This window comes from Leptonychotes weddellii, chromosome 11, assembly GCF_054177405.1.
Source record: "Leptonychotes weddellii isolate Sample4059 chromosome 11, ASM5417740v2, whole genome shotgun sequence".
NCBI lineage: Eukaryota > Metazoa > Chordata > Mammalia > Carnivora > Phocidae > Leptonychotes > Leptonychotes weddellii.
The window spans coordinates 55,948,907-55,961,377 of record NC_138379.1 but is presented as its reverse complement, the minus strand read 5'-3'; the positions used below and the strand labels follow the sequence as shown (position 1 = coordinate 55,961,377).

The following is a 12,471-nucleotide window of genomic DNA, read 5'->3' as shown; positions in this document are numbered from 1 at the left end:
AATCGGAGGGGTGGACGAACCATGAGAGACGATGGACTCTGAAAAACAGGCTGGGGGTTCTAGAGGGGAGGGGGGTGGGAGGATGGTTTGGCCTGGTGGTGGGTATTGAGGAGGGCACGTTCTGCATGGAGCACTGGGTGTTATGCACAAACAATGAATCATGGAACACTTCATCTAGAACTAATGATGTAATGTATGGTGATTAACATAAGAATAAAAAAAAAAGAGAGCTTACTGTCTTACTAGAGAGGGATTATCAGCATGCATGACATAATGCATAATTCAAAATTACATGGGATATCTTTGCTAAATTTAAGGTCATATCTGTTAGTGCTTATTTTGAGAGGAAAATGGGATTACTGAGGATTAAAATATATTCACAGATCACTGAATTATAGTTCTGAAAGACACAAGAGATGGTTGAATCTAAGCTTTTCATTTTATAGATGAATAATTGAAGCTTGTCAAATCAAAATAAACAAACTAAGATCTTACAGCTAATTAGGGCAAGAATCATAACTAAGAATAAGGCCCCTGGATATGAAATCTTGGCCCTTTTTTTTGATTAAACTTATCCATTTATTTTGTTTCCCTTCCTACTAAAAAGTCATTGCTTTCTAATCCTCTCCCCTCCTGTGAGAGATAGATCAAACTACAGGTTTGTAACATTAAATGGTGACAGAGCTTGTCACATGGGAGAAAACCCAGGAGATTAAGACTTTCTGCTGGTTTTTCTAGGAACTTTTAAAGAAATTTTTAAAAATAGCTTCAATGAAGTATAATTAATATCCAATGATCTGAAGATACTTAAAACATACAATTTGATAAATTTTGACCTGTGAAACCATCCATTCAAGATAATGAACATATCCATCACCCTCAAAAGTTTCCTCATGCCCCCCTTGTAATCTCTCCATCCATTTCCTTCCCCCCACCTTCTTTACCTCCTCATACCCAGGTTCTCCTTTCTGTCGCTATAGATTAGTTTGCATTTTCTAGAATTTTATGTAAATGGGATTAAACATTACATACTCCTTTTGTCTACTTTGATTCAGCATGATTATTTTGAAATTCATTCATGTGTTGTATGTACCAATAGTTCATTCGTTTTCATTCATCTTTCACAATTTGTTTATGCATTCATCTTTTGATATTGGTCTAGTGTTTTGCTGTTACTAATAAAGCTGCTATAAATATTTGTGTACAAGTCTTTGAATGGACATATGCTTTCATTTTTCTTGGGTAAATACCTAGAGTAGTTTAATCATATGGTAGGTGTATGTTTAACTTAAAAACAAAAACAAACAACAACAAAAACCACTGTACTGTTTCCAAAGAACTTGTTCCATTCTCATTCCCACTAGCGATGTAGGAGCGTTTCAGTCTTCCCCATCTTCACCAATCCTAGGGATAGCCTGTCCTTTTTTTTTTTTTTTTTTTTTAATATTAGCTATTCTAGTAGGAGTATAGTGGTATCTCATTGTAGTTTTAGTCTTTATTTGTCTACTAAATAATGATGTCGGTCATCTTTTTACATGCTTATTTAATACATGTATATTTTCTTTGGTGAAGTGTCTGTTAAAATGTTTTGCTTATTTTTAATTGGATTTTTTCTTTCCTTATTATTGAGCTTTGAGAGTTCTTTATATATTTTAGAAAAAAAATCCCTTATTAGATATATAGTCTGTAAGTTTTGCCTCCATTCTGTGGCTTGTCTTTTCCTTGTTTTATCAGTATTTTTCAAAGGATGGAAATTTTTAAATTTGATGACGTCCAGTTTATCAGTTTGTTCTTTTATGGTTGTACTTTTGTTACTGCATCTAACCTAAAGCCACAAAGGTTTTCTTCTACTTTTTTCTTAGTTTAATGTAGGTTTTACATGTAGGTCTATAATCTGAGTTAATTTTTAAAGATAGGAATACATCAAAGTTTGCTATTTTGCATATAGATATACAGTTCTTCCAACATCATTTGTTGAAAAGATGACCTTTTCCCCATTGAATCCTCTTTGCACTTCTATTGAAAATCAGTTGTCTATAGATGTGTAGTTCAATTCCTGGAGTCTCTATTCTGTTTGTTGGTATATTTATTTATCTTTTTTCCAATGCCACATTGCTTTGATTACCTTAACTTTATAGTAAGACTAGAAAACAGGTAGTACTTTTTCTGAAATTTTATTTTTCCTTCTCAAAGTTGTTATTGGCTATTTCTATATTCTTTGAATTTCTATATAATTTTTGGATCAGCTTGGCAGTTTCTCCAGGACAAACAAATAAGCAAACATACAAATAACATTACTGAGGTTTTTATTGGGATTGCATTGCATTGAATCTGTAAATCAATTTTCAGAATATGATATCTTAACAATATTGAGTAGTCTTACCCAGAAACATGGTACATTTCTCCATTTTTATGTCCTTAATATCTCTCAGGAAAGGTTTGTGTTGTTCACTGTACATGGTTTGCACATGTTACATACAGTTTATCCCTAAGTATTTTATATTTTTATCTTATAAATGGTATTGTTTTTATTTCAATTTGCATTTGCTTATTGCTAATATAGAGAAATACAATTGATCTTTGTATATTTATCTTGTATTCTGAAATCTTGCTGAAGTCATTTATAAATGCTAAAGTTTGTTTTAGATTCCACGAGATTTTCTACATAGACAATTATGCCATATGGAAAGAAAGACACTTTATTTCTCCGTTTCCAATGTTTATTTCTTGACCTGTGCACTGTCTAGAACCTTGCAGATAATGCTGAATAGAAGTGGTAGGAAAAGACATCCCTATCTTGTCCTGAGAGTTTGTTTTTTTTTTTAAGTCAGGAATGGATATTGAATTCTGTATAATGTTCTTTCTTGCCCCTACTGAGATGATCATATGGTTGTTTGCTTGTTTGTGTCAAAAAAAATAATATCATGGATTGTATTGGGTTGTTTTCAAAGTTAAACCTACTTGGTTATGATGCATGCCTTTTTATATGTTGCCAGATTCAATTTACTAAAATTTTGTTTAGATTTTTTGCATATATATCATATATATGCAAAATTTATATATAAATATGTGTATGTATATATATATATATATATATATTCATGAGGGCACATGGGTATTTGCTTTGTTGGTAATATCTTCATCTGGTTTGGAACCAGGGTAATCTGGCCCCCCAAAAACAAGTTGGAATGTATTCTTTCCTCTTCAGTTCTCTGAAAGAGTTTGTATAACATTATTATTTCTTCCTTAAATGCTTGGTAGAATTCATCAGGGAAGGCATCTGGGCCTGGAGTTTCTTGGTGATAGGTTTTTAATTATAAATTCAATATCTTTAATAGATTTATGGAATGACTATTATGTTACTTATGTTTCTTTTTTTTTTTTTCATGAAAAAGTGCTCAATATCGCTCGGCATCAGGGAAATCCAAATCAAAACCTCAATGAGATACCACCTCACACCAGTCAGAATGGCTACAGTTACTTATGTTTCTTGAGTGAGTGTTGGTAATTTATATTTCTCAAGGAATTCATCCATTTCATCTAAGGTGTCAAATTTGTTGGCATAAAGTTGTTTATGATATTTTCTTATTGACTCTTTCATAGCTATAAGACCTGTAGTGATGCTACTACCTCTCTCATTCATGATTTTGATAATATATTTCTTCTCTCTTTCATCCCTCATTAGTCTTGCGAGAACATTATCAATTTTATTGATATTATCAAAGAACCAGCTGTTAGTCTTATTGATTTTCTTTACTTTCTCTTGTGATCCTTTTTATTTCCTTTCTTTTAATTCTTTTGTGTTTTTTTTAGTTTGCTATTTTTTTTCTAGTTGTAAAAAGTCCAAGCTAAGATCATTAATTTGAGATCTTTTTCCTTTTAAAATTTTTTATTTATTTTTGAGAGAGAGAGAATGACAGAGAGAGAATGAGAGGGGTGAGGGTCAGAGGGAGAAGCAGACTCCCTGCTGAGCAGGGAGCCTGATGTGGGACTTGATCCTGGGACTCCAGGATCATGACCTGAGCCGAAGGCAGTCGCTTAACTAACTGAGCCACCCAGGCGCCCCAAGATCTTTTTCCTTTTAAATGTAGATGTTTAGTGCTCTTTATGTTCCTTTAATTCGGTCTTTAAGGGTACCCAACAAATTTTGATATGTTGTGGTTTTATTTTAATTCAGTTCAAATACATACTAATTTCTTTTTTTTTAAATTGTTTTCTTTAGCCAGTGAGTTAGTTATGTGTTTTATTTAGTTTCCAAATATTTTAGGACTTTCCTGAGATTGTTTTACTTTGATTTCTTACATAATTTCACTGTGGTCAGAGAATATACTTACTTTGACCTGACTCCCTTTAAATTTATCAAAATTTGACTATGGTTCAGAATATGTCCTATCTTGGTAAATATTCGGTGAGTACTTGGAAAGAATATGTATATTTTGCTGTTGTGGGGTGGAGTGTTCTCTAAAGGTACATTAGCTTGAATTGATGGATGGTTTTGTAAAGGGCTTCTGTATCCTTATTGATTTCTGTCTTTTTAATCTATTAATTATTTAGGGTTTTTAAAGCTCCAACTATAATTATAGATGTGTCTGTTTCTCCTCGTCACTTTGGTCTCTCCAGAAAACCAACTCTAGCTCCTCAACTCAGCAAGTTCATTGGGTTTCAGCTGGGTCCCCTGCAATGTGGCTGACTATTCAAGGTTGTAAATGGGGAAGTCACAGGAGTTACTTTGTTTTTTTCCTATCCCTCAGAGTTTACTGTTCTTTGTTGGCTCATATCCCTATTTGAAATTCATTGTTTCATATATTTTGTTCTGTTTTTTGGTTGTTTCAGACCAGAGTGTAAATCCAAGCCCTGTTACTCCATTTTTACTGGAAGTAGAATTGTCATGAAGTTATATTTTAACCAACCACCAACAGAAAGCATTCAAATGCAGACTTGTCTGGGCATGGTAATACCACCATACAAAAAGTATTTTTAGACATTCTAAGGCCTGTAATCTAATTTAGAGTATGGTAATATATTTAGATATGATGGACATATGGCTTAGTGACTGTGTTTAACAGAAAAATGGTAGCCATTACCATTTTATCAGGCATTGTGCTAACAGGATGAAAATATGTACACTCTACTTTGTGGGCAGGGGCAAATGCACATTGAAAAGTTGTTGAAAAGAAACAGAGGCTTGAAATACATTTATCTTTGCATTCTTTGTTTCCAGCACAGTGCTGAGCATATAGTAGAGCTCAATCAATGTTTGTTAATCTGAGCCAAGTTATTGAGCTAAGTCAAATATTTGATGAGGTAAGATTCCTGGTGTACTCCACTTGAACGTTGAAAGTAACAGATCACAGAACTTACAACAGTGATTGGGCATGAGTATAAAATATGTTATAGGTCCTTAATAAAAGCTAACTCATTAAATAAGTAATATGACCTAAATAATCAAGCCACCTAAAGCCTCCAAAAGTATGCCTATGCACCTACTTAAAAATTGGGGAATAAATATATGGATTTTACCTCCTCATGGTTTAAAAAGAGTTTCACTGAATTTATGCACATTGATGCTCTAAAAATTGGTTAGAGCTAAATTGGTTAGCATTATGAATAGGAAGCTACTGAGTTTGCATTTAAGAGTAGCTTTGGTTCCTGTATAAATCTTACTATTAAGCTCTCTTAGTGTCATGGTCCTTCCAAACCAACCAGTAATGAACTCTAATTTCCCACTCTGCTTTTGTTCTACTTTTCCTTCCTCAGGAATGTCCCTTATCTATCTCTGCATGTCCAAATTTTACCCTAACTTCAGGCTTTAGCAAAGTGTTAAATCTTCCATGAGGCTGCCCTAATTTTCCCAATGGAGGTATTCTTTTTTTCTTTTTCATTGTTTTGTAAATAGTTTGTGCTACCTCTTTTATGGCACTAACCCCTGGCTTTTTGGTATTCACTCCATGTATCATCCCTACAATTAGACTTTAAGCTCCTTAAGGACAGATTCGACATCTGTCGAATATATATGGACATATATTCATTTGTCCATAGTACAATCAAAAAGTACAGCACACAAGAGGTGCTTAATATGTTTATTGGATCAATGAATGAATGAATGATTTTATGTAGAGTTCCTATATGTAGACTGCAGATTATCTATGCTTTTTCTAAAGAGTAAGGAAAGGAGGATCTTTTAGGACATGCTGCTTAAATGAAAGAATGAAGGGACCCGATGAATAAGAGGTAGAGGAAGTACAAGGTAGGATAGAAGATCCAGCTGGGGACTGAAATAATGATAAATATTGGCTCAAAGAATTCAGAAAGGATTGGCTGGAATTTTGGAGGATAACTTACAAAGCAACTTTTTAAAATTTTCCTGTTGTTTGCTAAGAAATACAGAGCATTTACTAGTGAAGGAATATTTTCTGGAAGTTGTGGGCTGGCTGGTCAACAGTGCATGAGAAAGAAGCATGTGGCTGGGGCAGATGGGAGAGTCTAAGGGCAGGAATGAAGGCAGAGGAGGGACTGTGGGTGTGAACTGAACAGAAGAACACCATGAATGAGCAAAAGAGAAGGTTGGTTGAATTGATACTGAAAAATAAACTAATGGCAATAGCCTTATGGTGTATATTCCTGAGATATTAAGGAAAAATAATCTTCCTACAAATTAACCCAGGTAGAAATTTTGGAAGATCACTTCTACTTCCAATTCCTTCAATGAAAATTGGAAAATAATTGAGATAAAAGGCCTTCAGCCTTTGAGATTTTGCATACCACAAGGTCATTATCATGAATTAATCTGCCATCACCAAGACATAAATGCAGAAAAACTAGGTAACCCAAATCATGTAGCTCTTCTAAAAATAACACAGCAAAAATCCTTCATTTATGTCATCAAACTGTTTCCTATAACTTGTACCTTGTTTTGTACTCCTTAGATTTTCTAGGTCAATTAAAAGCACAACTTCATTTTTTATATTATGTATTGCCCTCAGTTTACCCCTTACCTCTAGAAATGCTTGAATACATGTTCTCCCTGTTGGCTCTATAACTAGCTCTGAGTATAGATTCCTTTGGAACTTCTGAGTGTTCAGCACCTTCTTTCAAGATGCATTACCCCCAACTCAACAATCCCACAGAGACTATAGGGGGCTAGTAGATCCTCAGTTTACTTTGTGGGCTCCTGTCTTAGGTGAATAAACATTCAGAATATGTCACTGTATTCTGCTATCCAGATTTTATTTAGTGCTTTATACTGGCCTTTTTGTTGTTAAAGTGTGTAACCAATTTCTCTGAAATTAACATGTTCTGATTCTGTGCAGACCACTCTGTGGTCCCCAAACTATTTAAAGGCTCGATTCTCCTGACATTAATTATGAGAATTCTACTTAGAATGACAAATAAATGTGATTTTTCTCTAATACATAAAGCAACAGAAAGGTCTTCTAATGGCTTTTAAATTTTAAGATAAATAATTGACTGCATCTTATACGTAGGAACCTTGTGACTAGTCTTTAGGGATACTTCCAGATACACAACTCTGTAGTTAACAAAGCAGTAATACTCCATAGATGAAAACATCATGTCTAGATCTTAACTAAAGTGAGAAAAGAGTTTGGACATATTAAATAACACTGTGAGAATGAATGTATATAATTGGATTTCTCACATAGCCCAGACGAGTGTAGACACCTGCATATGAACATATATGTGTGTATGTAACCCACTCCCATCAATTTTAATACTTTTCACAAGCTACTCAAATTCTACCTTCATGGCCTGCCACCCAAATCTTCTGGTAGAAATATTTTTTCACATCTCTTTCCCTCCTACTTCTTTCCCCCCACACACTTATGGTATGTGCAGTTTCGCCAGACCCGTGTGAAGACAGGGGAACATTGATGGGATTGCTTTTCACAAGTGTGGGAATGAAAATCCTTCCCAATGAAAACATCTGTCTCTGTTCAAGTCATGCCCAGTTATCCCCCAAAAGAAATGTTCTGATTAACTTTTTTTTTTTAAAGTCTTAAGATAGCAGTTTGTGTAGCAGATCTAATTAAGAAGTTTATGTAACAGATCTGCAGGGTTTTTTCCTTCTTCAACTGGGTTCTTTGAGCTCAGTTTGAGTGTTACTAGCTTTCGCTATGCAACGGCCAAGTGCTTCCCGGGCTGAAAATTATCAGCTTTTGTGGGATACTATTGCTTCCTTAAAACAATGTGAACAGGCTATGCAACATGCATTCATTCCGGTAAGGAAAATTTCCTTTTATTCTCCTAAAGATTTTTTTTTCTTTTTCTTTTTCCTTTTATAGCTGTAGATAAATGGCACATATTATATGCGTTTAAAGATGTGGTATCTTCTCTGTAGCTCTTGTTTGGGATAAATACATCTCTGTCTTTCTCGGTATGAAGTCTGAATTCTTAATATGGCCAGACATTGATCAATGAGAAAGAGTAAACAGTGGTGCAAGCAAACTCATCCCCCTAAAGAAAGTAGTTTCTAAAAGTAACATGTACTAAAGAAAGGGAACAGGATTATATTTCTTGTATTAAAATTTGATATAACTTACAGTACATATTTCTTGGTTAATTCCACTAGAACTCCTTAGAATGGCTTGAATATCTTTTTCAGTAGGTTTGATACATAGGTCAAGAATCCAAAAGTTAGTTCTTATACTTTGGTTGCTTATCCAAGTAAAATCCACCCTAAAATCTCTCCTGAAAAGCGTGACTATTCCCTTAGCAAAGCAGTGATGCACTATTTAGAAATTTGTAAGTATAGCTGATAAAATATATAGATATATAAAATGAATTAAAAGTCAGTATCATTGTGTTATATATTGCAGAAATAATGTTTGTGCTTATAATTATTTAACCAGAGGAACCAGGCTAGCTACATCAGAAGGGCGGAGATGAGGTAAATGGGATTTGGAAGAAGAGTTTTAAAATATTTGATTCTTTAATTAGATCTGTTTTGAGGGATTAAGAATAAAGGAATTAAGAAATAATGAGCACTCTCAACAATTAGTCTCTGCTAGAATTTATTTGGAATCTCTCAAGAAAAACAGTATTTCCGACATAGAACCTCAAGACATACCTCTATCCATAGTGGGAATAAATCTTCTTTGAAGTTCAAGTTATTTTCAACGGACTGAAGTTAGGTGCCATTATATTTTTCTCTGTAACTTGGGAATCACCGAAGTGTCTCAAAGACTGCTACATTTAAAGTTCTTCTCATGAAGTACTATTTTCTAGTTGGATCTCTGTAAATTGATCTTGATTGTTAAACACATAAAGCATAATTTTTGCAAGGAATTTAAATACTAATGGTGAAAAGCTCTCTAAATCAGATTAAGTTATAATGATTCTACATTGAACTGAAATCTGATGTGTATAGTTTGCTTCTCCTGTCTTTATTAAACTGTTATTCCTTGGCTTCGTCAAGGAGAGTATGATACTCTTTGTGAAGCTAGTATCACCTAATTTTGGAGCTTTCTCTAGCCAGGCAATTATTTTCTCCCTTCTAGGTTCCTTACATGCACCTCCACTTTATCACCTAACATATTTTATTACAAGTGTTTTCTTCTCTCTTATATTGTAACTTCTTGGAGTCAAAGAGAAAAGAAAAGTAAGTTGAAGGAAGAAACTAACACTTACATGTTTGTTTTCTTATTTTCCTGTCTTGAGCTCCCTAAATAGAGGATGCATATATCCTCGGGGTCTAGCACAGTGCCTAACACAACAAGGGTGCTTGGTGAGCACTTGAGAAATGAAATCAAATAACAAATCTCCAATTCTAACATTTCCAGTTAATACACGGCAGTTTTCGTCAACAGCTTTGTCTATACTGACCTCATAAAATGATTTCTATTTAAATCCATCTGGAGAAAACACTAAAACTTGACTAAAGCATTGCAATGGAGTGATGGTGGGAACAGAAATGTGTTAATGCAGGGCACAGAGCCTTGTGGGAAAAAATAGCCTTCGATTCAATTCCCATAGTCCATGGGCCACTCTTGCTTCCATTCTTGTGTCTGTTCCTAATCCCCTCTACTGCACACACGCACAGACATTTCCAAGTTTTATTCAGGTTTGCTTCATTTTGACTCCTCTAAATCTTTTTTGAAGATATTAGGAATTTGTCAATCTGTCAAATCTTCTCAATGTTTTTTCTAAGTCTTGCATTAAATATATCATTATATCATCACAATTTTATGAGGGCTGCTTTTAGAAAACATAGCTATTATTAAAATATTACTATCAGTTGGAGATAAATCTGTTTAAATTGAACCTCAGTTTACTTTTTGTCGGAAGATGAAATTTAGATCTCAGAAGAAAAACTATATTTCATACTTTATGCACTTTTTAAACCCAGTGATAATGTATTTCATACACTCACAGACACACACACATATACGCACACACATACATGCATGGATGCATGATATTCTTGCCTAATTATACCCTTCATTATTTGGGATATACAAATAAATTCCAAAAATACATATATTTGCCATTATGTATTAAGCATATTGAGGAAATGACAAGAGTATGTTGATTTAATCAGTTACCTCCTTTGAAATAAAACTGGTTCTCTTTTAAAATAAAATATTGGAAATGAATAATGTCTAGGAAATGTAGACACATTTTATGTAGCTATCTTAGGACACCTGACCTGAAAACTTCACAAACATGTAAATGTTGTTTGTACATCTCCTGTAAGTGTGTATTTCTAACACATCATTAGAATTAGACATGGTCTGGACCATGTCTCGCACACACAATAAACTATAGAATACAAAGAGTTTTTCAGTCAGTGTACTTCAGTGAACTAATAATAAACCTGACATAAAATCTCAAGTCATAATACAATCAACCCCAGAGAATCTGCCCATACAGCCTAAAGTTTATCTTGGTGAAAGGAAACTTAAAGCAGCTGATACCTGGAGAATGTAATTGTCCCAAACAGTCTACACAAACAGGGAAGCCACTAGTCCATGAAGTCTTTCAATGCTTCAGTATTTGATTTCATATAATAGATCATGCCTTGTGATGATGAGGTGGACAGCAAATCTGGACTATCAAGCAGATTCATCTACTTTACCCAAGAGCACTGCATGTAGAACAGCAACTTGGAATTTCCCATATCTTTAGCATAACTGCCAGCCAATGTAAGTTGTAAATATTTATTAGATGGATGAAGGATAAAAAGCTCTCTCTTGAGTCCTATAAATTGGTTCCATCATTGGAGCTGTAAGCACATCCTTCTAGACATTCAGTATCTTTGGGGTCCAGGTAAATCAAAGGTTTTATTGTTTTATTATTCAAGTGAATGGATATGCTTATAAAAACAGTCCCATAATTAGTAGTTCTTTTCATAGAAACTGACCTATGTTTCTATTCACTGTTAGTTCATTCACTTCACTCATCTTTTATTGAGCTCCTGCTATGTCCCAGGCATAGTCCAAACACAGGATAAGGACCTGAAGGTACACTTTAACTTTTATGACACCATCACTTTGGAAGAGACCTTCATTATCCCTTGCCCAAGTGGCACCCCACTGTTTCTTGCTGCAATGAACAAAGCTGATTTTCCTTATTCCGCTAGTCACTGTGTTTTAATTTTGTCTAATGTGGATGTCATACAGCTTGCTGAGCATTGGGAGAGATACTAAGATGAATCAGTTAGGAGAACCCTGATGAAACCTACGCAGAGTTCTGCTCATGAGAAATTTTTTCCAACAGATACACAGATGACTTTAACACCAGATACTAAGTGTTGAGTGCCCTAAGTATCCATGAATTACCATAAGAATTAAGGAAAGGGGTGAGTTTCACAGAAGAGTATCAGCTAGATTTTAAAGGTTAAATAGAATATTGGCATGCAGTGATGATGGAGGAAGAGGACCTTCAAGTGGAGGGAACAGCAAAGGCACTTCCTAAATGCGTAAATGTGGTCCATTTTTCCATCTGCTCATTCATTCAACCAATATTTATTAACTTTTTATGTATCTGAAAACTGTATAATATGACTGAGGTTGTAGCAATAAATAGGACAAGCTTAAACCTGCCCCAAGGGCATTTACATTTTAGGGGTAGAGACAAACATTAAATAAACAATTACATATATATCTGTATTGCACACTTTGATACTATCCTATGAGTGCTGTTCATAGCATTTCTCAGAGTTGCAATTCAGTATTGTACATACGCATACCCAGATACACATCTATTATAATAGTATAGCAACTGTAGATATTTTGCAAAACCTCTGCAAACAAGACAAATGGAATAAAATACTCTTTAGAAAACATTTTGTAGTCCTAAACTACATGTTCATTTCCCTAGCAAACAATTAGTACATCCTGTCTGACACATCCTGGGCTTGGTACTTGTAGTATAAAAGTGAGAGTATTTATTGAGCACCTCTTTTATGTTGTGTACTGTTCTAAGCACTTCACACATTAGTTTATCCAATTCCGT

At 34.3% G+C, this 12,471-nt stretch overlaps 1 protein-coding gene across 3 annotated transcripts in view; it reads left to right on the top strand.

Moving 5' to 3' along the window:
• DLG2 (discs large MAGUK scaffold protein 2) overlaps window positions 1-12,471 on the top strand; it is a 719,122-nt gene that overhangs the window by 21,903 nt on the left and 684,748 nt on the right. Inside the window, exon 1 of one of the 3 annotated variants that reach the window (XM_081798953.1) lies at window positions 8,123-8,237. The exons of the other annotated variants lie outside the window; for them this stretch is intronic. Coding sequence (XP_081655079.1) covers window positions 8,133-8,237 — 105 coding nt within the window. The 5' untranslated portion in view covers window positions 8,123-8,132. Of the gene's footprint in view, window positions 1-8,122; window positions 8,238-12,471 lie in introns of those variants that run through there. 3 annotated transcript variants of the gene reach the window in all.